This window comes from Oncorhynchus tshawytscha, linkage group LG08 (genome assembly GCF_018296145.1).
Source record: "Oncorhynchus tshawytscha isolate Ot180627B linkage group LG08, Otsh_v2.0, whole genome shotgun sequence".
Classification (NCBI taxonomy): domain Eukaryota; kingdom Metazoa; phylum Chordata; class Actinopteri; order Salmoniformes; family Salmonidae; genus Oncorhynchus; species Oncorhynchus tshawytscha.
In genome coordinates, this window is record NC_056436.1 from 11,953,731 (window position 1) to 11,979,996 (window position 26,266).

The following is a 26,266-nucleotide window of genomic DNA, read 5'->3' on the forward strand; positions in this document are numbered from 1 at the left end:
ATTTGACGCAAACCGAAGAAGAATAGGTGTTCCTCTTTGAAAACAGCCTGATACAAAGTTAACACACTCCCCCACATTTCTCCTCCTCCGTTTCGCAGCACGTCCACCACACCAGGAAGTCAGAGTCGGGTACGTACGCGCTCTATTTTTATCTGTTCTTGAAGAACACATAATGCATAATTCAACCTCATGAACGGACATTTAGAAGTTTAAGACTTTCCTGAACGAAAGGCAGTAGAATAAGACTGCTTGTCTGGACCTGTGACTGACGGGGGTGAACGCTTTTGTCTCTTCAGTTTAAAACTTTAATGCACTGATCTTACAAACAAAGATAGCCTTATGCTTCGCAAAGAAAGTATCGAGTAGGCCTATTGTAGCTGTATTTGTCATATCACCCTCTATATGGAACTTCAGCAGCCCTTATATAGTTGAATACGAAACGTAAAAATGTTAGATTGTATCCGTTTGGATTGGAACGTTACAATGTTAGTCTGCACCTGCGCGTTCTTATGGAAGATGTGTCAAGCTTTGTACTTTCATGGCGCCTTCCTGTGTGGTAGGGGTCTACACTGAAGCGTACCCTTCCACCTGTAAGACAAGTACACATTTTGTAATATCTACAATGATTTTTTTCTCCTCCCTGAGGAACATTTCAAGCCACCAATTTCAAGACACCAGACGTCAAATCACTTACTCAAATGAAATCAAAATGCTCACATGCGCCGCATACAACAGGTGTAGGTAGATCTTACCGTTAAATGTTTACTTACAAGCCCTTAACCAACAATGCAGTTCAAGAAATGGAGTTAAGAAAATATTTACTTGTTCATTTTTTAAAAACGTTAGTTTATTTAGTAACACAAAAAAATTACATAACGAGGCTATATACAAGCGATACCGGTAACAGGTTATTCGAGGTCATTTGTAAAGTGACTATGCATAGATAATAAACAGTGAGTAGCAGCAGTGTAAGATCAATGGGAGGGGGGTCAATGTAAATAGTCCGGGTGGCCATTTGATTAATTGTTCAGCAGTCTTAAGGCTTGGGGGTAGAAGCACAGTTGGTTAGGAACCCGTAAAAACGGCACCCTTCCGGCACCATCCAGAGCGACTCAAACGCGATATCCACATCTGTAGTGTAGCCTACAGCAAGACAGGCAACATTGACAACAATCCATTTGAGACCCATATGTCTCTCCAGAATCTTCCCTATGTGCTCTGGCAGTAAACTAACATGACTTGGGCATGTAATTACTAATATTTATAATGACTAATATCTATATTTTGTTTCAACAGCGTGGACCCAGATGTTACTAAAATGAAGCGGAAAAGCAAAGTACTGAATGATGAAAAATTCACCAAGAAACGTAGATTGGAAGCGGTTAAAGAGGAAGAAGATGGCAGAGAGGATCATGGGACATCATTTAATGACCACTCCACCTCTCCCTCGGTCAGTGCCTCCCATCAATTATCTGATTGATTGATAGATTTTCTAATGGCTTACAGTTTTCTTCTCTTTTTTTGTTGTTCATTTTTAGGGTTTGGGAGATATTGGAGTTATCGAAAGCATCACCATAAAGAATTTCATGTGTCACCATTTGCTCGGTCCATTCCAGTTCGGGCCCAATGTGAACTTCATTGTTGGCAACAATGGAAGTAAGAAAGATTTTTAAACGGATACTTTTGTATTGGTTAAAGGACTCCCCATACACATGTTTTCCATGCCTTCCCTTAACTTTCTAACCCTTCTCCAACAGTCATTATAACTGAATTTGAATGCTGAATTCAAGTTACAGTTTCCCCCTGTCTGTAACGGCTTAGTTGCTGTTCATTGTACTGTGAGTGGAACCTATTTCTGCTATGTTGTTGTGCCATGGGATTTTCACCTGATTTTGTTTTGCAGGTGGGAAAAGTGCCATACTGACTGCTCTAATAGTGGGCCTTGGTGGAAAGGCCACCATCACAAACAGAGGAGCATCTTTGAAAGGTTTTGTGAAAAATGGTGAAAGGTCAGTTCTAGTTACTTATATTGACTGCCATTCCATATCTCTTTTTCTATGGACGGTGTAAATTCTCATTACCGCTGAGTTTGCAAATAGTTATTTTGAATGTAATGTAAACAATAGACCAATACACTGTCCATGTGGGTGAACGTATTTCCAGCACAGCGGATGTTACAGTGAAACTGAGGAACAGAGGACCAGACGCGTACAAAGGGGATGTCTACGGAGAATGCATTTCTATTGAACAAAGGATTTCTAGTGATGGTGTTCGGACGTGCAGGTTGAAGAGTAAAACAGGTAATAGTTTAAATCTGTCTGTCTGGCCGTCAGGTCTGTCTGTCTGGTCGTCAGGTCTGTCTGGCCGCCAGGTCGGTCTGTCTGGCCGCCAGGTCGGTCTGTCTGGCTGTCAGGTCTGTCTGGCTGTCAGGTCTGTCTGGCTGTCAGGTCTGTCTGGCCGTCAGGTCTGTCTGTCTGGCCGTCAGGTTGTTCTGTCTGGCCGTCGGGTTGTTCTGTCTGGCCGTCGGGTTGTTCTGTCTGGCCGTCGGGTCGGTCTGTCCGGCCGCCGGGTCGGTCTGTCCGGCCGCCGGGTCGGTCTGTCCGGCCGCCGGGTCGGTCGGTCGGTCTGTCTGGCCGCCGGGTCGGTCTGGTCAGTCTGGCCGCCCGGTCTGTCTGGCCGTCAGGTCGGTCTGTTCGTCCGTCTGGCCGTAGGGTCGGTCTGGCTGGCCGTCCGGTCGGTCGGTCTGGCCGTCCGTCTGGTCGGTCGGTCTGACCATCTGTGTCTGTCTGGCCGTCGGGTCGGTCCGTCTGTGTCTGTCTGGACGTCGGGTCGGTCCGTCTGTGTCTGTCTGGCCGTCGGGTCGGTCCGTCTGTCTGGCCGTCGGGTCGGTCTGTCTCGGTCCGTGTGTCTGTTTCGGTCCGTCTGTGCTGTGTGACCGTCGGGTCTGTCTGTCTGGCCGTCGGGTCGGTCTGTCTGTGTCAGTCTGGCCGTCGGGTCGGTCTGTCTGTGTCTGTCTGGCCGTCGGGTCGGTCTGTCTGTGTCTGTCTGGCTGTCGGGTCGGTCGGTCTGTCTGTGTCTGTCTGGCCGTCTGGGTCGGGTATGTCTGTGTCTGTCTGGCTGTCGGGTCGGTCTGTCTGTGTCTGTCTGGCCGTCGGGGTCTGTCTGTCTGGCCGTCGGGTCTGTCTGTGTCTGTCTGGCCGTCGGGTCTGTCTGTCTGTGTCTGTCTGGCCATCGGGTCGGTCTGTCTGTGTCTGTCTGGCCGTCGGGTCTGTCTGTGTCTGTCTGGCCGTCGGGTCGGTCGGTCCGTCTGTCTGGCCGTCGGGTCGGTCGGTCCGTCTGTCTGGCCGTCGGGTCGGTCGGTCCGTCTGTCTGTCGGGTCGGTCTGTCTGTCCGTCTGTCTGGCCGTCGGGTCTGTCTGTGTCTGTCTGGCCGTCGGGGGTCTGTCTGTCTGTCTGGCCGTCGGGTCGGTCTGTCTGTGTCTGTCTGGCCGTCGGGTCGGTCGTCTGTCTCGGGCCTGTCTGGCCGTCGGGGGCTGTCCGTCTGTCTGGCCGTCGGGTCTGTCTGGCTGTCGGGTCTGTCTGGTCCGTCTGTCTGGCCGGGCGGGTCCGTCTGTCTGGCCGTCGGGTCGGTCGGTCGGTCTGTCTGGCCGTCGGGTCGGGCGGTCCGTCTGGTCGGGTCGGTCGGGTCTGGCCGTCGGGTCGGTCGGTCTGTCTGGCCGTCGGGTCGGTCGGTCGGTCTGTCTGGCCGTCGGGTCGGTCGGTCGGTCGGTCGGTCTGTGTCTGGCGGTCGGTCGGTCTGTGTGTCTGGCGGTCGGGTCGGTCTGTGTGTCTGGCCGTCGGGTCGGTCTGGCCGTTAGGTCAGGCTGTTTGTCTGTCGGGCCGGTCGGTCTGTCAGGCCGTCAGGTCGGTCTGTCTGGCCGTCAGGTTGGTCTGTCTGTGTCTGTCTGGCCGGTCTGTCTGGCCGTTCTCTTGATCTATTCTCTATTTTAATCAACCTTTACCTTCTATTCCAGGGCACTTGGTTTCAAATAAAAAGGATGAATTGACTGCAATTTTGGATCACTTCAACATCCAGGTATTGTGTGTGTGTGTGTGTGTGTGTGTGTGTGTGTGTGTGTGTGTGTGTGTGTGTGTGTGTGTGTGTGTATATATATATAGTGTGTGTGTGTGTGTGTGTATATATAGAGTGCGTGTGTGTTTTATTGAAAGTGAATCATGTTATTTATTTTTAATTACACTACCGTTCCAAAGTTTGGGGTCACCCGCAACGTCAACAGTGAAGAGGCGACTCCGGGATGCTGGCCTTCTAGGCAGAGTTCCTCTGTCCAGTGTGTGTTATTTTGCCCATACTAATCTTTTATTTTTATTGTTCAGTCTGAGATAGGGCTTTTTCTTTGCAACTCTGCCTAGAAGGCCAGCATCCCGAAGTCGCCTCTTCACTGTTGACGTTGAGAATGTTGTTTTGTGGGTACTATTTAATGAAGCTGCCAGGTGAGGACTTGTGAGGTGTCTGTTTCTCAAACTAGACACTCTAATGTACGTGTCCTCTTGCTCAGTTGTGCACCGGGGCCTCCCACTCTTCTTTCTATTCTGGTTAGGGCCAGTTTGCGCTGTTCTGTGAAGGGAGTAGTACACAGCATTGTACCAGATCTTCAGTTTCTTGGCAATTTCTCGCATGGAATAGCCTTCATTTCTCAGAACAAGAATAGACTGACACATTTCAGAAGAAGGGTCTTTGTTTCTGGCCATTTTAAGCCTTTAATCAAACCCACAAATGTTGATGCTCCAGATACTCAACTGGTCTAAAGAAGGACAGTTTTATTGCTTCTTTAATCAGAACAACAGTTTTCAGCTGTGCTACCATAATTGTAAAAGGGTTTTCTAATGAGCAATTATTCTTTCTAAAATAATCAAATTGGATTAGCTAACACAACGTGCCATTGGAACACAGGAGTGATGATTGCTGATAATGGGCCTCTGTACGCCTATGTAGATATTCCATTAAAAATCAGTCATTTCCAGCTACAATAGTCATTTACAACATGAACAATGTCTACACTGTATTTCTGATCAATTTGATATTTTAAATGGACAAAAAAAAAGAGCTTTTCTTTCAAAGACATTTCTAAGTGACCCCAAACTTTGGAAAGGTAGTGTATGTCCGTATTTGAAAAGCCTCTTTTGCTGTTCACTGTAAATCACAGGTGGATAACCCAGTCTCAATTCTTAACCAAGAAATGAGTAAGCAATTTCTCCATTCAAAAAGCGAAGGAGATAAGTATAAGGTACAGTTGTAATTTAAACTCTTTGTCCTTGTTTTGTAATTTAAGCTCTGACATTTTCTTGTCTACATGCTTGTTTTTTGTCAACCATTTTTGTCCCATATGCAATTCTAATTCTATATCCACTTCATCATGCGCAACCAAAGTTCCTTCTGGGGATTTCATTTTTTAAATATTTCTGTAGTTCTTCATGAAAGCGACTCTACTGGAGCAGATGAAGAGAGACTACATCCACATCAAACAGACTAAAGCAGTGACCAGAGAACAGGTTGAGAGGCAAGAAGAGGTAATGCTATCGCATGGAAATGACATTTTATGGGGGCCCAAAAATAAATGTATTACATTTTTAAAGTGCATTTCATACATGGTCACACATACACTTAACGAATTTTTTTTATTTTTTATTACATTAAAAAAAGATAACAATGTAACACTATATATGTACCCGGTTTGTTAGAGGTTGTCAATTAAATTACCCTGTACAAAAATATAAACGCAACATGGAACAATTTAAAATATTTTATTGAGTTACAGTTGATATAAGGAAATCAGTCAATTACAATAAATTCATTAGGCCCTAATCTATGGATTTCACATGACTGGGAATACATGTATGCATCTGTTGGTCACAGATACCTTTAAAAAAAGTAGGGGCGTGGATAAAAAAAAATAGTCTGTATCTGGTTTGACCACCATTTGCCTCATGTAGCGGGACACATTTCCTTACATTCTCTGGTAACCGCTCTGGTGGACATTCCTGCTGTCAGGATGCCAATTGCACACTCCCTCAACTTAAGACATCTGTGGCATTGTTGTGTGACAAAACTTCACATTTTAGAGTGGCCTTTTATTGTCCCCAGCACAAAGTGCACCTGTGTTTAATGATCATGCTGTTTAATCAGCTTCTTGATCATCCATCCAGCTGACAGGTGTGGCATATCTTGGCAAAGGAGAAATGCTCACTAACAGGGATGTAAACAAATTAGTGCACAACATTTTAGAGAAATAAGCTTTTTGTCCATATGGAACATTTCTGAGATCTTTTATTTCAGCTCATGATGCATGGCACCAACACTTTACGTGTTGCATTTCTATTTTTGGTTAGTATATAAATAGGACAGTAAGTTAAGACTCAAAACATGGTTTATCTTTTGCTTTCAGTGTCTAAAGGATCTCAAGCAGGAGTTTTTGCAGAAGAAGGAGAGGTACGAAAACCTGTCATCTGTTGGTAAGATGAAGGAGACTCTGGAGGAACTGAAGAAGATGATGGCATGGTGCTTGGTAGGACATTACTTGGTTGTTTCTCATTCACCGTTTAGTTTAGTTTGGGCTAAGTCAACGCCAATCAAAAGTGTTGGAAGTTCTTTGAAAAACTGCATAAATTATTTTCTGCAAGAAAATAATATGGTCATGTCACCTCTGTTTTGTTACTTTCAGGTGAGAGAAAAGGAGCGTTTGGTCCAACAGCTACAGGAACAGATAGACGCAGAGGAAAGTAATCACAAACACGAAGAAAACCTTCAACTCTGTCAGGTATTTGTGAAGTATATTTGTCTAAGTACACTACACAACTAAAAATATGTGGACACCTGTTTGTCAAACATCTCATTCCAAAATCATGGGTATTAATATGGAGTTGGTCCCCCCCTTTGCTGCTAGAACAGCCTCCACTCTTCTGGGAAGGCTTTCCACTAGATGTTGGAACATTGCTGCGGGGGCGTTCTTCCATTCAGCCACGAGAACATTAGTGAGGTCGGGCACTGATGTTGTGCAATTAGGCCTGGCTCGCAGTTGGCGTTACAATTCATCCCAAAGGCCTTCGATGGGGTTGAGGTCAGGGCTCTATGCAGGCCAGTCAAGTTCTTCCACACCGATCTCAACAAACCATTTCTGTATGGACCTCGCATTGTGCAGCGGGGGCATTGTCATGCTGAAACAGGAAAGGGCCTTCCCCAAACAGTGGCCACAAAGTTGGAAGCACAGAATCGTCTAGAATGTCATTGTGTGCTGTAGCGTTAAGATTTCCTTTCACTGGAACTAAGGGGCCTAGCCCGAACCATGAAAAACAGCCCCATATCATTATTCCTCCTCCATCAAACTTTACAGTCGGCACTATGGATTGGGACAGGTAGCCTATTCCTGGCATCCGCCAAACCCATATTTGTCCATTGGACTGCTAGATGGCGAAACGTGTGTAGCCTAGTGGTTAGAGTGTTGGACTAGTAACCGAAAGGTTGCAAGTTCAAATCCCCGAGCTGACAAGGTACAAGTCTGTCGTTCTGCCCCTGAACAGGCAGTTAACCCACTGTTCCTAGGCCGACATTGAAAATAAGAATTTGTTCTTAACTAACTTGCCTAGTTAAATAAAGGTAAAATAAAAAAATTCATCACTCCAGAGAAAGTGTTTCCACTGCTCCAGAGTCAAATGGCGGCGAGATTTACACCACTCCAGCTGACACTTGGCATTGCGCATGGTGATCTTAGGCTTGTGTGGGCCATGGAAACCCATTTCATGAAGCTCTCGACGAACAGTTCTTGTGCTGACGTTTCTTCTCGAGGCAGTTTGGAACTTGGTAGTGAGTGTTTCAACCAAGGACAGACGATTTTTAATTCCTACGCAGTACACACTTCAGACCTCGGCGGTCCCGTTCTGTGAGCTTCTGTGAGCCTACCACTGCCGTTGTTACTCCTAGACGTTTCCACTTCACAATAACAGCACTTACAGTTGACCGAGGCAGCCCTAGCAGGGCAGACATTTTACAAACTGACTTGTTGGATATGTGTAATCCTATAACGATGCCATGTTGAAAGTCACTGAGCTCTTCAGTAAGTCTATTTGACTACCAATGTTTGTCTATGGAGATTGCATGGATGTGTGCTCAATTTTATACGTCAGCAACGGGTGTGGCTGAAGTAGCCGAATCTACTAATTGGAAGGGGTGTCCTCATACTTTTGTGTGAGTGTGTGTGTGTGTGTGTGTGTGTGTGTATATGTGTGTATGTATATATATATATATATATATCTTGTCAGTTGGATCTGTTGAGAAATCCATTGGAGAAACTCTTATGGTTTTCTTATAACACAGGCAGGATTTCTATCTTAAAGATCCAATGCAGCCATTTTTATCTCAATATTTAATCATATCTGGGTAACATTTTAAGTACCTTATTGTGAATGTAAAAACTTTTTTTTTTTTTAGATTCTCAGCTTTAAAAACAATTCTCAAGCAGGAATTTTGCTAGGACTGTCTGGGAGTGGGGAGGGGAAAACTGAAATGGAACTCTTATTGACAGAGGTTCAGAACTCTTATTATTGGTCTATTAACTAATTTATTGCATGGTAATGTCACCATGGAAGGCCAAAACTCCATCCCACCTAAACATGCTGAAATTTCAGGTGGTCTTTTCAAACAGCTCTTACACTAAAAGGGCATATAATTATTTTCACAATTTCACAGTATTATTTCAACATAGTGTGGAAATGTATATAAAACACAGGAAAATCTTGTTTTTCACTGCACTGGGCTTTTAATGTTTTCCTCTCTTTTCCCTCCAGAATAAAGTGACAGTAGCTGAAAAGAAATTGCAGGAGATCCAGAGCAGGCTTCACAGTCGGAAAGAAGAGGAGGAGTCACTGTCAGAGGACTGTCGGAAGATAAAGGAAGAAGTAAAGTCAAAGAATAAAGCTCAGAAAGAGCAGGAGGTAAGAGGCTGGGCTGAGGTCAGTCCCATTCCAGGAAGTAAATGTAGGCTTACGGGCCCAAATGGCACCTATTACCTATGTAGTGCACCATTGTTGACCAGGGCCCATAGGACTCTGTTCAAAGTAGTGTACTTCATAGGGAATAGGGTGCTGTTTAGGACTAACATGAAATGTACATTTTCCTCACCAATATCCTTGCTTACCGATACCTTTTTTGCATGTTTGCAGCACTTTGATGAAATGCAATACCTTTGTCTGAGCTGTATTTTATGCTGTTCTATTGTAGGTGGTGTATTTCCGTGCTGTGAACAAACTGAAACAATCAGAGAAGGAACAGTCCCTTCTTCACGAGAGAATTCACAAAGTGAAAAATATGTGAGAGATTTTTGAGTGATAGTCAATGTTTGGTAGAATATACTGTGAAAGGATTAACTGCCAGTGTTGGATAGTAGTAATTGAACTATGTTTTGCAGTAGCTAGGTGGTAGTTAAACTAAATTCACATCTAGGTAGTGTTTTCAGTAGTTCATTACTTTTTAGCCATGTAGCAGTCTAACTAACTACTGGAACTTTTTTCCCCCAAAAAGAACTGAAAGTATGGGTGGAGTAGGCATCACATCTTCCTAATTCTGACTTGAAACAGTTTTTGTGTTTTAATAGTCTAAATGACACGTTCTGGTAACATCTGACTCCAGATCGATCTGTTTTTTCAATTTGTGGTCTATAACATCTCAGAATAATTTTTCACAAAGTAGTTTGGATGTACTGAACTGCTTTTTCAAAGTAACTTAAGTAAACTACATTTTTCTTAACTTCTTCCAGTGTGAAGTAATTGGTAGCTTCACAAACTTTGTTTTCAGAGTAGCTTCCTCAACACTGTTAACTACGCACACTGATTTACTACATAAGCATGAATAGTCATTGCATTGTGGTCTGGTCCACATTTTTTAGTTACATAACTACTGTCGTTTTGATTTCCTTGCATACATTCAGCTTTTGTTGAAATGATCTTTTGATGTAACCCTGTAGTGGGAGTCAGAACAAGAAGGCCGAGGCAGAGCACACCAAGAGACTGCAGAAGATCTCCAGTCTGAGGACGCAGTTGGAGAAGCATGAGACGCAGTGCACTGCTCTGAATCAGGAGATCAAGGACAGGCAACAGGCTCTGTTCAAAGGGAAGGAGGAGTTGGACAAACTACGGTAATGGAAAACGATTCAAAGCCTATTTTCTTTCTCTTCCAAGAATGTGGTCTTATCATATTGTACAGTATGATAAGATCAGATAACCTGTTATTTTTTTAAATGATTAAGTCTGATGAATTCTGTTTGCATTCTACCACCTGTAGCATTCTTCCACCTGTAGCATTCATCCACCTGTAGCATGCTTCTACAGTATGAAACAAGTACTACAACAAATACCTACGGACCATTACCAATTTTACACATCCTCACGGTGTTGAGAACTAAGGGGCCATGGTTCATATCTAGAAGCACTGTGTCGACTGCTCCTACAGTTTTTCTTCGGTACTGCAGTTTAACTGACGCCCGGTCCAGAATGACCATTTCCGTACACAGCCACATAGAGAAGTCAGATTTGGAAATTCCTAATAAGACACTTTAGTCATCAACTTTGTTCACAAAACATCCATAAATTATTCAATTGTCGCTGAAGCCTTTTTATTTTATCACTCTTTGCCGAAGATATTAACATTTTATATTCATCCAATGTGTGCCATATTTTTGGATGATGTTGTCGCTGCACCCTGTGCGCACTGAGTGCTTGTGCACATGTGATGTTGGTCCGTATAAACCGGAATGCAACCCGTATAAGGACGGTCCGTGAATCGGCGTATGCGAACCTGAGTAGATTACCTCAGAAACCACGGTCGGACATCTTGGACACAGTCTCCAGTTCTTATTATACATCCGTGGTTGAGACTGAGAAACTTGGTGTTGGAGTAGGGTATGGCCCGGAAGACTCACATATAGGCCTCAGCAACGTGATAACCACCACTTTCTGCATCAACCATTTGCTCTCACGTTCTTCTTTTAGTATGAGTACTCAAACTTCTGTAATGCTCATGTGTTGATTGAATGCTCTAGGTTGGAAGAGAAGAATATTCAGGTGTCGATGGAAGCCAAACTGAAGAGGAAGAACCAGCTCCTGGCCAGTAGATCCAACAAACTGAAGCGCTTTGGAGATAACATGCCTGACCTGCTTGACAACATAGACAAGGCTTACATCCAAGGACGTTTTACCAAGAAACCTCTTGGCCCTATAGGTCAGTGGTTCTACACCTTCTTTGGTTTAGTGTAGCCCAATCATATAGTGATCTGGCCGAATGGCACGGTCATGTGCAACAGTCTTCCTAATTACCCCCTGTGGGGAAACCTCAGAAAGATGTACTTAACATTAATTAATCTGTTTTTCTTTCCGTTCATTCATCCATCCATCCATCCATCCATCCATGGTTTCCCATCAGGGGCATGTATAAACCTGAAGGACCCTGCCTTAGCTGTAGCGGTGGAGAGCTGCTTGAGGAGCTTCATGAAGACCTTCTGCTGTGACAACTACAAGGACGAGGCCGTCCTCCAGGATCTGATGTCACGCTATTTCTCTAAAGGCAACAGACCCCAGATCATCGTCAGCCCCTTCTCTGGCTCTATCTACAAGGTTCAAGGACGGTGAGACACAATCGCTCCATCTGAAATGGCAACATATTCCCTACATTGTCAATAGTAGTGCACTATGTAGGGAATAAGGTGCCATTTGGGACATTACCACATATTGTTTTGTTGTTGAATACCGGTAGCTACTATGGACCGTATTTGATCCTTGACCATATTTAGTTACAGATATTATTAGAGTGAAACTGTATGGACTTATGAATACATTGTCTCATTGTTACCAAATTGTTTTGTTAGATGTTCATAACAAACTGTATCTATACTTTTTGTTGTTGTCAGTAAAGCTAATTTGGTTTTGTATTTGGTTGTGTTTCAGTGGAGTCAATCACCCAGACTACCCCTCAGTACTGGACTCTCTGAGCATAGCCAACCCAGTCATCGCAAACTGTCTCATCGACATGAGAGGCATAGAATCCATTCTCATAATCAAGGTTAGTTTCTTCCCTGATTTAAGCTCCTAGTTGAATGTGCAGTCCAACAAACGGTTTGTTTGAAGGAGTTTGCATTGAGGCACGATACGACAAAGGTAAATTGGAAGATAGAAACAACAGCATCTATCATGTTTCCACCACTGGGAGCCAGTGGTGGTTCTAGCTTGTATGGCTCCCTGGGTGAAGGACCCTGCCTTAGCTGTAGCAGTGGAGAGCTGCTTGAGGAGCTTCATGAAGACCTTCTGCTGAGACAACTACAAGGACGAGGCCGTCCTCCAGGATCTGATGTCACGCTACTTCTTTAAAGGCAACAGACGCCAGATCATCATGGCACCCTGGTTGAAACCCCCCTTAAAACTATATAAATATATACGAAAAGAAGATTCATAAATATCAAAAAGAAGTAACAAAGACCAATAGAAACAAATTGTAGCAAGGACTGGGCCTCAATCTTTATCACAGGGTCTTTGGTTTGATCCCTCACCTCAATCAGTGCCTCTCTCACTGCTGCTGCCTGATACCTCAGTGCCTCTCTCACTGCTGCTGCCTGATACCTCAGTGCCTCTCTCACTGCTGCTGCCTGACACCTCAGTGGCTCGACACTCTTAACTTTACTCTCCCACGTTGTCTCAGTCCACATCTTCAAAGTGATGTCCACATGTTTTTTCAGGATGGCCCATCGCTGTGTGAAGGCAGAGAACAAGGTGTACAGTTTGTGTAAGATGCCAAAGTAACCTGTGGCATCGACATAACTTTTAGCAGCATCAGCCACAACCAGGTTCAATGTGTGAGCCCCACATGGCACAAATAGAGCTCTTGGATTCATTTCCAGGAGTTTGGCTTGGACATCTTTGTATTTGCCTCTCGTGTTGGACCCATTATTATAAGACTGTCCTCTGCAGTCCTCAAAATCAATTTTTAGCTCCTCTAATCTTTTGTGAATCAGGGATGCCAAATGTTGGCCCGTGGACTCCTCTGCCTCCAAAAGCCCCATAAAACGTTCCTTTATGTGGGGCTCCTCCTTCAGGGACACAATTCTAATCACAACTGACAACTGTTCAGTGTGGCTGACATCTGAGGTGCAATCTAGAATGATAGAGAAGCATTTTGCCAGCCAGGCTCTGTCATAACCGGCCGCGACGCACAATTGGCCTAGCATCGTCCGGGTTAGGGAGGGTTTGGCCGGTAGGGAAATCCTTGTCTCATCGCGCACCAGCGACTCCTGTGGCGGGCCGGGCACAGTGCGCGCTAACCAAGGTTGCCAGGTGCACGGCGTTTCCTCCGACACATTGGTGCAGCTGGCTTCCGGGTTGGATGGCGCTGTGTTAAGAAGCAGTACGGCTGGTTGGGTTGTGTATCGGAGGACGCATGACTTTCAACCTTCGTCTCTCCCGAGCCCGTACGGGGAGTTGTAGCGATGAGCTACTAAAAAAACAATTGGATACCACGAAAAAGGGGTAAAATTCAATGAAAATGTTTTATAAATAACCTACCCCACCCCGACGAGGTTAATTAACTGACATTACCACATGGTGACATGATATCATTGACGTGACGTGCAAATTAGCAATAGAAAACCAATCGCACAAATGTCATCATATTTTGGTGCGGGCGCCCCGGCAAGATGTCGCCCATGTCTGCCCATGTCGCCCATGTCTGCCCACGTCGCCCACGTCGCCGTACCTAAATCCGCCACTGGTGGGAATAGTATGCAGCTGAAGTTTTATGAAGATCGGCAGTAGACTTTGCTGCATGCAAATGTTTCCCCTTGCTGGATAGTAGGGCTGTCCCCGACTAAAATATATATATATATATATATTTGGTTGAAATTTTGAAACTTGTATTTTTCCATATAGACACACCCTATGTGTTTTGACAGTCAACTATATGTAGGCTACTGGGCTTGTCTGACGCTTTAAGCACACTGTGATTTAAATAATTAAGACACACAAATGACTCGAGGCAGCCAGAGATCAATATAGCATAACCAGAGGATTAAAAACCCTGTTCCCGAACCACCACCTCCCACTGCTGCTGGCCTTCGCAGATTTTGCCGTTACGCTCCCGAAGTTACCGGTAATAGGCTACACCAGGGGTCAGCAACCTTTTCCATTTGCAGTGTCAATTTATCTTACCATTTCTACCGATCTGCGTGCCAGTTAGGATTTTCATATGCACATTTTCGTGGAACAGTTTCATAAAGTCTTCGTATCTCAAATCATTATAATCTGATGTAATAACAATTCTATCTAAATTAAAAATTATACAAATCTAAAAGTAACTTTCATCTACAGTTGAAGTTAGAAGTTTACATACACTTATGTTGGAGTCATTAACTTGTTTTTCAACCACTCCACAAATTTCTTGTTAACAAACTATAGTTTTGGCAAGTTGGTTAGGACATCTACTTTGTGCATGACACAAGTAATTCTTCCAACAATTGTTTACAGACAGATTATTTCTACTGTATTATTGATTGTATGTTTGTTTATTCCATGTGTAACTCTGTGTTGTTTTTTGTCACACAGCTATGCTTTATCTTGGCCAGGTCGCAGTTGCAAATGAAAACTTGTTCTCAACTAGCCTACCTGGTTAAATAAAGGTGAAATAAAAAAATAAAATAACATGAGTAAGTTCCCAGCTACCAATGTCTCTTGTCCCGGTTGTGATTGCAGGAGAAGAATGCAGCCAGGAGAGTGATGCAACAAGGCCGACCCCCGAGGAACTGTCGTGAGGCCTTCACTGTGGAGGGAGACCAGGTGTACCCTAACCGGTACTACACTCCAGACTTCAGCATGGCCAAATACCTCGGGGGAGATCTAGAAACAGAAATTCGGCAAGTACCTATTTTATTAATCTGGACTCTTATTACATTTATTGTGGTATGCTCTTATAAAGTACCTTGCTCCGAAACACATCAGCAGTAAATATTTGTTTTATTTATTTTATTTAACCAGGAAGTACCAGATTAAGATCACATTATTGGTTAATTGCACACAAGGGCCAACGGAAATCTGACTTCAGTTTTTTACCCTTTTCCCTCCGAAAGACACACATACATACACTACCGTTCAAAGGTTTGGGGTCATATACACACACATATATATATATATATATATATATATTATAAAACTACAAATCAATACAATGCTCAAGGACAGTACCATCTCATGAGATGAAGGCGGCAGGTAGCCTGGCTATATATATAGCCAGGCTACCTGCCGCCTTCATCTCATGAGATGGTACTGTCCTTGAGCATTGTATTGATTTGTAGTTTTATAATATATATATATATATACACTTTATATATATATATACATTATAATTAATATATATATATATATATATATATATATATATATATATATATATATATATATATATATATATATATATATATATATATATATATATATATATATATATATATATATACATATGGTATGTCCTTGAGCATTGTATTGATTTGTAGTTTTTATATATATATATACACTTTATAATATATATACATACATACACTTTATAATATATATACATTATAATTAATATATATGTTTGTGCGTGTGTATATTCATTCATTCATTCATACATGCATGCATGCATGCATGCATGCATGCAACAGTTAGGCTATTGATTATAGACCTAATTAAGTTGGTTTCCTCTCTCCTCAATTTTCTTGGATATTTAGGCTAAGGCCAGGGCTGTTTCCTCATCTCTGCTGCTGCCTCCGTAGCATTGTTCTCAATCCCAATATGCTGGGTAATTTTGCTATTTTGCACAATAGCAACATAGGGGAAGGTGCCAATTCTACAGTGCACTGACTATCATGTTTCAGAACCTTGGACAGTGACCATATACAACACGGTAGAATGTGCATTTGTTATTAAATTATATTAAATGTGTTAGTGTTCCACCATTATTTTTGACATGATTTAACCATACACAATTTCACTATCACATGTCTTAGAGTGATGGAATGTGCCATACCTGTGGCCTCCGCCATGTAACAGTCCACTGAGACAGGCATGAATCAGACAGGTGTCTTGTGCACCATGTAAAAAAAAAAAAAAAAATTAAAAAAAAAGGGGGCACAATTAATTTATTACAATTGACCTGTCGACTAAATGGTGTCAACCCTAATATTTACATATACAGGGTTTGGAGAGTTATGGGGGGCTGCCACACTGGGCACCCGGGGAGCAGTTGTTTTGGGGGGTTAAGTGCCTTGCCCGAGGGCACAATAGCAGCCAATGGCATCAAGGATTTGATACCAGCAACCTTTCGGCTGCCAGCTCACGTTCCCCCTCCCCCCACCCATTCACTCAGATTTTTCCAGTCAGATCTGGGATTTGAACTGGCAAGCCTCTTAAACTGCCAGGCTACCTGCCGCCTTCATCTCATGAGATGGTACTGTCCTTGAGCATTGTATTGATTTGTAGTTTTATTGTTCTTTGTCATTGCTCAGCATGGTAGAGTCAGAGCTGGAGAACTACAAGGCCCAGCTCTCCCGGTTTCAGCTTCACCTGAGCTCAGTCAATGAGGACATCCAGCGCATGGAGGCCAAACTACACAGCACAATCATGACTCTGAAAAAGACTCTGGTAATATGATGAACTGTGTTTATAATGTGTTTGTCACTGCTCAGTTTTCTTCCCCAATTGTTAATTTGAATAGGGACATATGCAATGAAAACATTGACACATTGAACTGACAGCAGTCCGATGCATTGCACCATCACTACTCTGAAAAACCCTGGTGGTGTTGTAAACATAAGCTTCGCTGTAGATGTATCTGAAAGATATTGACAAATGTCCTGTATATTAATGCAGGGTGCGATCTGTTGTTGAATATGTTACACCTCCTATGTAACGTAGGACATGCATGCTGTGTAACAGTCTACCTGTATATTTGCATCCAGGCCACAGTGAATCAGGTCAAGGCCGGTGTGACCGAGCTGGAGAATGTTGAGGAGGAACAGACTGATGACATCAGCACTTTGGTAAAAAAAAACACTTTTATTTATCCATGATTCCAAATGATGCCATGATTTCCTGTAGAGATGATCTATGTTGGTTGGGATTGATTGAAGTGTTAACACGGTGCATTTCATTTAAACGTTTAACTTTATCAAATGCTACAGGAAGAAGTGGCTCAAGAGAACCAGCAGAGAATCGACGGTGAGAAGAAAACTGTGGAGGAAGCGAAGGAGGAGCTGGAGGAGCATAAGAGAACTGCCAAGGAAGTTGATTGCCAGTATGTTGACGTGAGGAACAGGATAGAACAGCTGGCTGAGGAGACAGAGCCACTGAAGGTACTGTAGACATGTTTGGAGTGCCTGATGCTGTAAAGATGACAGCGCTTAATAATGCCACTTGACAGACACTTTTATCCAGAGTAACTTTAATAGTTGAAATGGTACCTAATGAAATGTGAGTTATTTGGTACAAACACAAAACTGTTTGTGATGACGTTTTGTGTGTTATTGTTTTGTTCTTGACTGATCAGGAGGAACAGGGTAAGGCTGAAGCACAGTGCAGTAAACTGGAACGAAGCCTGAAGATCTTAGAGAAGAAACTCAAGGATCATCAGGACAACATGCAGGCTATGGGAAGTGATCTGGCTCTGAAAGAAGAGGAGATCACAGTAAGCGATAATATTTGTCCCAATGTTGGGATCAACCCTAGTGCTGAGCAATTAACCAAAATGTTTTTTTTTTAAACAACTAATTAACTAATGTCGGTTCAATTATTTGAATTCCATATAGTATATTTTTTCGTATTGTAATCGTGAGGTGATATAGAGAGTAGCTGTTGCTTAGCAACGTATCGTGATCGTGAGGGGATCAAGAGAGCAGCTGTAGCTTAGCGACATATTTTTAATCGTGAGGTGATATAGAGAGCAGCTGTTGCTTAGCGACTCATCGTGATGTGATATAGAGAGCAGCTGTTGCTTAGCGACGTTTCGTGATTGTGAGGGGATCTAGAGAACAGCTGTTGCTTAGCATATCACTACCTGAAAATACATTATCTAAGTGATTGATAGCTGGTTTTCAGCAGTCATAAAATTATGCTTGAAATTAAATAATAGCCATAAAACAAATGTAGCCTAATATACACAACTTAAATAGTTTATTAAAGTAATGTGAATAAATGATGGTTAATAAGTAATAAGCAGTAATGGACAGTCCCTAACATCATGGGACTTTTGTTGTTTTATTCTGTGTTACAGCATTCAATCCAAATAATCTAACCAAAACAGAACCAACCTCAAAAAACACAAATCAACCCATATATGGATATTTATTGGTGAATTATATAAGATGAATTTAAATTATTGCATGTTATCCTGCATGTTATTTTGCTAAATAAAAAAACCAATGATGGGGCCAAATTGGGTGAAATGAACATACTGTAAATGGCAGTTGTTAATCTGTTTATAAACTGTTGACAGGAATTTGTGGCCAAAGCCAAAGAGATCAGCCCAGAGCGCCAACAGGTGGATCGCAGCGCCAGGAGTATTGATGTGGAGATCACGAGGTTACGGAGGAAGATCAGCGTTCAGGAGAGTAGCCATGGAGACCACGAGCAGGTGGTTAGGTAGGGTGCTCCATCAGTACATATCCAAACGGCATGAATATTTCATAAAACATTGCTCATTTAACAGTCTGACGTTTTGTAATGTTTCCTCTCTCGTGGACAGATTAGGTAAACACCAAATTAGGCAAGATTTTAGTTCTGAGTTATGGAGATTGTGATGTTAGAAGACATGTCTGCCTGCTCCCACATGCTATACCTACTGTGTCAAGGCATTTTGGAAATATTACTTTTCAAGGCTTTTGTATATACAGTTGAAGTGGGAAGTTTACATACACCTTAGCCAAATACATTTAAACTCAGTTTTTCACAATTCGTGACATTTAATCCTAGTAAAAATTCCCTGTCTTAGGTTAGTTAGGATCACCACTTTATTTTAAGAATGTGAAATAATAGTAGAGAGATTTATTTCAGCTTTTATTTCTTTCATCACATTCCCAGCGGGTCAGAAGTTTACATACACTCAATTAGTATTTGGTAGCATTGCCTTTAAATTGTTTAACTTGGGTCAAATGTTTCGGGTAGCCTTCCACAAGCTTCCCACAATAAGTTGGGTGAATTTTGTCCCATTCCTCCTGACAGAGCTGGTGTAACTGAGTCAGGTTTGTAGGCCTCCTTGCTCGCACACACTTCTTCATTTCTGCCCACAAATTTTCTATGGAATTGAGGCTTTGTGATGGCCACTCCAATACCTTGAATTTGTTGTCCTTAAGCCATTTTGCCACAACTTTGGAAGTATGCTTGGGGTCAATGTCCATTTGGAAGACCCATTTGCGTCCAAGCTTTAACTTGACTGATGTCTTGATGATGTTGCTTCAATATATCCACATAATTTTCCTGCCTTTATGATGCCATCTATTTTGTGAAGTGCACCAGTCCCTCCTGTAGCAAAGCACCCCCACAACATGATGCTGCCACCCCTGTGCTTCACGGTTGGGATGGTGTTCTTCGGCTTGCAAGCCTCCCTCTTTTTCCTCCAAACATAATGATGGTCATTATGGACAAACAGTTCTATTTCTGTTTCATCAGACCAGAGGACATTTCTCCAAAAAGTTAGATCTTTGTCTCCATGTGCAGTCTATGGCGGATTTGGAGCAGTGGCTTCTTCCTTGCTGAGCGGCCTTTCAGGTTATAGGACTCGTTTTACTGTGGATATAGATAATTTTGTACCTGTTTCCTCCAGCATCTTCTCACGGTTCTTTGCTGTTGTTCTGGGATTGATTTGCACTTTTCGCACCAAAGTACGTTCATCTCTAGGAGACAGAACGCGTCTCCTTCCTGTGTGGTATGACAGCTGCATGGTCCCATGGTGTTTATACTTTTGTACAGATGAACGTGGTACCTTCAGGCGTTTGGAAATTGCTCCCAAGGATGAACCAGACTTGTGGAGGTCTCCAATTTTTTTTTCTGAGGTCTTGGCTGATTTCTTTGGATTTTCCCATGATGTCAAGCTAAGAGGCACTGAGTTTGAAGGTAGGCCTTGAAATACATCAACAGGTACACCTCCAATTGACTCAAATTATGTCAATTAGCCTATCAGAAGCTTCTAAAGCCATGACATTATCTGGAATTGTCCAAGCTGTTTAAAGGCACATTCAACTTAGTGTATGTAAACTTCTGACCCACTGCAATTGTGATACAGTGAATTATAAGTGAACAAATCTGTCTGTAAACAATTGTTGGAAGAATTACTTGTCATGCACAAAGTAGATGTCCTAACCGACTTGCCAAAACTATAGTTTCTTAAAAATAAATTTGTGGAGAGGTTGAAAAACGAGTTTTAATGACTCCAAAGTAAGTATGTAAACTTCCAACTTCCGACTTCAACTATCTTTCTCCTCACCAGAGAGTATGCAGAGGCCCTGGCTAACTACAGGGACAAATCAAACCAAGTGAGAGATCTGAAGAAGTTCATAGATCGTCTTGACAACATAATGTCCGACAGGCAGACCCGGTACAAAATAATGCGCAGGTAATTCGTGATCATTTGATGCATTTCATAAAGGACAATTCCGCTTTAAAATTGCTCATGACTGTTGTTATTTATTTAAACCGCTCTAAACCCCAAAAATAATACTCTATGGCTCATTTCCCAGATACAGATTAAGCTTAAGCCTGTACAAATGGATGATCTCCATTGAGCATGCTTTTTAGAACACGACTGTCCCTTTTTAGTACACAACTCGCCCTATGAATACTGATTGTCGAATACCGTATGTTGAATATTCCCACACTCTTGACTCTTATGTACCTAGGTCCCTCTCTGTGAGATGCAAGTTATACTTTAATAATTTCCTGATAAAGATGAATTGCTGCGGGTCCATGATGTTTGATCACAACAGTGAGACGCTGTCCATCTCGGTATGTGTGCTAATCCTCATAGTTTTCAAATGGCTTCCGTAGCTTTTACATAAAATAAAGTATCTGTATTCGTCAGAATCAATTTGGCAAATACATTTTCACAATTGTTCAGTTCATTTATTTAGCTTTTTACAGGAATGTGTTTGGCATTCAAGAGGACTGAGTTTAAGACGGCATTAAATCATCAGTATTTACAGACAACAGGACCCACATAACAACAATCTGATCAAACTAGACACTCAAGCTACAGGTGTGAACCCCAACTCAATGTGTCCTGTTGTCTGTCTGTCCTCTCTAACCTCCTGGGCCTGTGTGTACAGGTGAAGCCGCCAGGCCGTGAGAACGACAGTATGAGTGACATGCGGTCTCTGTCTGGAGGAGAGAGATCCTTCTCTACAGTGTGTTTTATCCTCTCCCTCTGGGAGATCACTGAGTCCCCCTTCAGGTGCCTGGATGAGTTTGACGTCTACATGGTAAGACAGACCTACATGCATGCTTGTTATTTACACACCTGGATTCACATAGTTTGTAAAATAGTATTTAATCAAAGTTAATGCTCATCTCCAAGACCTTAGTTTGAGCTGACGTGCTGATGAGACATTTTGAAATCGTTGAAGATTACAACTTCTATGACTAATTTAAAGGCCCAATGCAGTCATCTTTTTTATTAATATGAAATCATTTCTGGGTTACAACTAAGTACCTGAATGTAATACACTGAACAAAAATCTAAACTTAACATGCAACAATTTAAAAATATTTTACTGAGTTACATTTCATATAAGGAAATCAGTCAAGTGAAATTCATTAGGCCCTAATCTATGGATTTCACATGACTGAGAATACAGATATGCATCTGTTGGTCACAGATACCTTAACAAAAAAAAGGTAGGGGTGTGGATCAGAAAACCAGTCCGTATCTGGTGTGACTGCCATTTGCCTCATGCAGCACGACACATCTCCTTCACATAGAGTTGATCAGGCTGTTTGCACAGCCATTGAAGAGAATTGTGGAATGTTGTCACAATCTTCTTCAATGGCTGTGAGAAGTTGCTGGTTATGGGCGGGAACTGGAACATGCTGTCGTATACATCGATCCAGACCATCCCAAGCATTCTCATTGGGTAACGTGTCTGGTGAGTATGCAGGCCATGGAAGAACTGGGACATTTTCGGTTTCCAGGTATTGTGTACAGATCCTTGCGACACGGGGCAGTGCATTATTGTGGTGATGGTAACGAATGAATGTCACGACAATGGGCCTCAGGATCGCGTCACGGTATCTCTGTGCATTCAAATTGTCATCAATAAAATGCAATTTATTATTTCAGTGAAATATAGAACCAAGTCTAAATATTGCTGTTACATTGCACAACCTTTAATGTTACGTCATAATTATGTACAATTCTGTCAAATCAATTACGATCTTTGTTAGGAAGAAATGGTCTTCACACAGTTCGTAACGAGCCAGGCAGCCCAAACTGCTGCATATAGCCTGACTGCTTGCACATAACGCAAGAGAAGTGACACAATTTTCCTAGTTCAAAGAAATTCAGGTTAGCAGGCAATATTAACTAAATATGCAGGTTTAAAAAGATATACTTGTGTATTGATTTTAAGAAAGGCATTGATGTTCAAGGTTAGGTACACATTGATGTTTATGGTTGGGTACATTGGTGCAACGACTGTGCTTTTTTTTTGTGAATGTGCTTGTTAAATCATCACCTGTTTGGCGAAATAGGCTGTGATTTGATGATAAATTAACAGGCACTGCATCGATTATATGCAACGCAGGACAAGATAGATAAACTAGTACTATCATCAACCATGTGTAGTTAACTAGTGATTATGTTAATATTGATCGTTTTTTTATAAGATAAGTTTAATCCTTGCTAGCAACTTACCTTGGCTCCTTGCTGCACTCGTGTAACAGGTAGTCAGCCTGCCACGCAGTCTCCTCGTGAAGTGCAATGTAATCAGCCATAATCGGTATCCAAAAATGACGATAACCAATTGTTATGAAAACTTTAAATCTGCCCTAATTAATCATAAATCATTCTGATTAATCGGTCGACCTCTAGTAGAGGTCCTGGGCTGGCATACTTGCTTGTGGTCTGCAGTTTTTAGGCCAATTGGCCGTACTGCCAAATTTTCTAAAACGGCTTTGGAGGTGGCATATGGTAGAGAAATACACATTTAAATTCTCTGGCCACAGCTCTGGTGGGCATTCCTCCAGTCACCATGCCAAATTTGTTTACATCCCTGTTAGTGAGCATTTCTTCTTTACCAAAATAATTCATCCACCTGACAGGTGTGGTATATCAAGAAGCTGAATAAACAGCATGGTCATTGCATGGGTGCACCTTGTGCTGGGGACAAAAAAAGGCATTCTAAAATGTGCAGTTTTGTCACAACACAATGCCACAGATGTCTGTAGTTTTGAGGGAGCGTGCAATTGGCAGGCTGACTGAAGGAATGTCCACGGGAGCTGTTGCCAGATAATTGAATGTTTGTTTATCTTCCTTAAGCCACCTCCGACGTCATTTTAGAGAATTTGGCTTTATGTCCAACCAGCCTCACAACCACATTTCATGTCTATGACGTTGTGTGAGTGAGCGGTTTGCTGATGTCAACATTGTGAACAGAGTGCCCCGTAGGGTTATGGTATGGGCAGGCATAAACTACGGACAACGAGCACATTTTCATTTTATTGATCGCAATTTGAATGCACAAAAATACCTTGACGAGATCCTGAGGCCCCTTCTTTTTTTTCTTTTTTTCGGGACATTACACGACCAAAAGTGTATGAACACCTGCTCGTCAAACGTCTTATTCCAAAATCGTGGGCAATAATTTGGCGTTGGTCCCCCCCTTTGCTGCTATAACAGCCTCCAGTCTTCTGGGAAGGCTTTCCACTAGATGTTGGAACATTGCTGCTATAACAGCCTCCAGTCTTCTGGGAAGGCTTTCCACTAGATGTTGGAACATTGCTGCTATAACAGCCTCCAGTCTTCTGGGAAGGCTTTCCACTAGATGTTGGAACATTGCTGCGAAGAATAGCTTCTATTCAGTCACAGGTATTAGTAATGTCGGGCACTGATATTGGGTGATTAGGCCTGGCTCGCAATCTGCATTCCAGTTCATCCCAAAGGTGATGGAGTTGAGGTCAGGGCGCTGTGCAGGCCAGTCAAGTTCTCCCACACCGATCTCGGCAAGCTATTTCTGTATGGACCTCCCTTTGTGGACAGCTGAAAAGGGCTTTCCTCAAATGGTTGCCACAAAGTTGGAAGCACAGAATTGTTTAGAATGAACTGTAACTCAGTAAAATCTTTGAAATTGTTGCATGTTGCATTCATATTTTTGTTCAGTATATTTTACTTGTTTTTATATCCTCTTTTGACCCCAGGAAGAGTAGCCTCTGTTTTGACAGCGGCTAATTGGGGATCCCAACAAAATAGTAAAATAGTAGGTCTTACTGAATCAAAGCTGGTAAAAAATTGTCTCCAACTTGTTTTTCAAAGGACATGCACAATCGTCGTATCTCACTGGATCTCCTCCTGGAGCTGTCAGAACGGCAGCACCTTCGTCAGTTCTTCTTCATCACCCCCCTATCTACCAGGTAGGAGGAGGACATTGTACATGTGTATATTGCCCTTATATTGTGTATATTGCCCTTATCCCTTATTGATCTTACGCAGAACATTAAAGGTGTGTTGTTGGTGGATTCTCACACTTTTTTTCTTTCAGCAATTTGCCAAAAAGTGACCACATCAAGATACACCAGCTGCAGGATCCAGAGAGGACAGGAGGACATACAGGAGATGAAGACCTGGGGTAGATGATAGATGTCAGTGCTGGGGTCAATTTGGTTAGTAAACCAAATTCCAATTTGTACTTCCTGAATTTTCTGGAATTGAAATGGAGTTGACCTCAACCCTGATAGATGGTGGATTAGGCCATCGTCATGCCGAACAAGCCATTCGAACAGTGTGGGATTTTTAAACACATTCTATACATTTTTGCTAGGAGTGAATACGTAAGTCTCTCTGGGAGACTTAAGACTCTGCTTTATTATTGTGCGCCATGCAGACGGATGAATTATGAAGAATTCCCCTTATGACCCAGTATGTAGGTCTGTATACTTTCATAGTGGCTGTGTGGATACATCTTTGTTGTATTGTCAACACCGTTACTTTCACATATCTCTATGCATATTTCACATTTTCTACATATTAAAGCTGCAATATGTATCTTTTTGAGTGTGACCCAACCAAATTTGCTTAGAAATGTGTGTTATAGTTCTCGTTGAAAGCAAGTCTAAGAAGTGGCAGATCTGTTCTATGTGCGCTATGTCTATGCTTCCCGTTCTTAAGTTTTGTCTCTCTTACTTTCGGTTTTGTACACCAGCTTCAAATAGCTGAAAATACAATATTTTTGTTTATGGAAAATATATTTCACAGCTGTTTAGATGGTACAATGATTCTCTACACTATACTTGCTTGTTTTGTCACATAAACTGAAATTAGTCGACTATTCAAATTTTAGCAACCAGGAAATGGAGAGCGATTTTTGCATAGTGCATCTTTAATTGCTTGTAATTTAAATTCTGTAAATTTGGTTTTGGCTGATTTGTTGATTTACTTTTTTCAGCTTACTGTATGTGTACACTAGATGTAGATATCTTTTGACTTTGATTACAGTTAGTAAGACACTGTATAATTTTGATACATTGGGAATTATGTTTTGTTTCATTCCTTGTTCATAAATGATTTGCCCGACCCTGCTATTGATTTAACTGTAATATGTTTAGGTTACTGTATTTGGTTTTTTAAAATATTTGAATGCTGATGATGTGCTTTAAACTACTGTCAACTGAAAGATGTTTCACGCATCCAATTTTTCTAACCTAATTTATATGTTAATTCTTGTTACATTGTTACAATAAAATGGATTAACAAATATTAGCTGATCCAACTGTCATTGGTTGTAATACATCATATTACAGACATTGGGGAAAAATAAACAAATGGAAATACCTGTATCTTAAATTAGAGAATCTTGAAAAGCCAATAACTCACCTCGGAACAACAAAATGCATATGTTTGGAACCTAACAGGTTGCTAAACAGCATATTTTTTTTTTAAATGTTGGATAAGCAAGCAAGAAAATATGTACCATTCTTGATTGCCTGGATAATAAATAGAATCACAC

The 26,266-nt window shown here is 42.0% G+C and overlaps 1 protein-coding gene across 3 annotated transcripts; it reads left to right on the plus strand.

Moving 5' to 3' along the window:
- The first annotated feature begins 12 nt into the window (after positions 1-12).
- On the plus strand, positions 13-26,016 carry smc6 (structural maintenance of chromosomes 6). 3 transcript variants are annotated; one of them, XM_042325210.1, is made up of 27 exons: positions 13-129; positions 1,297-1,450; positions 1,539-1,656; positions 1,904-2,009; positions 2,164-2,300; positions 4,013-4,074; positions 5,204-5,284; positions 5,466-5,567; positions 6,443-6,562; positions 6,719-6,814; positions 8,838-8,984; positions 9,271-9,359; positions 10,013-10,183; positions 11,087-11,265; positions 11,467-11,668; positions 11,988-12,102; positions 14,778-14,938; positions 16,568-16,703; positions 17,021-17,101; positions 17,243-17,413; positions 17,608-17,745; positions 18,553-18,698; positions 20,542-20,667; positions 20,951-21,056; positions 21,377-21,529; positions 24,577-24,674; positions 24,803-26,016. In XM_042325210.1, the coding sequence occupies exons 2-27, from the start codon at positions 1,319-1,321 to the stop codon at positions 24,891-24,893; spliced, it is 3,264 nt and encodes a 1,087-aa protein (XP_042181144.1). In that variant the 5' UTR covers positions 13-129; positions 1,297-1,318; the 3' UTR covers positions 24,894-26,016. The 3 variants fall into 3 exon arrangements, with proteins under 3 accessions (XP_042181144.1, XP_042181143.1, XP_042181145.1); XM_042325209.1 differs by lacking the exon at positions 13-129 and adding an exon at positions 142-274; XM_042325211.1 differs by lacking the exon at positions 13-129 and adding an exon at positions 457-590.
- Positions 26,017-26,266: the final 250 nt, after the last annotated feature.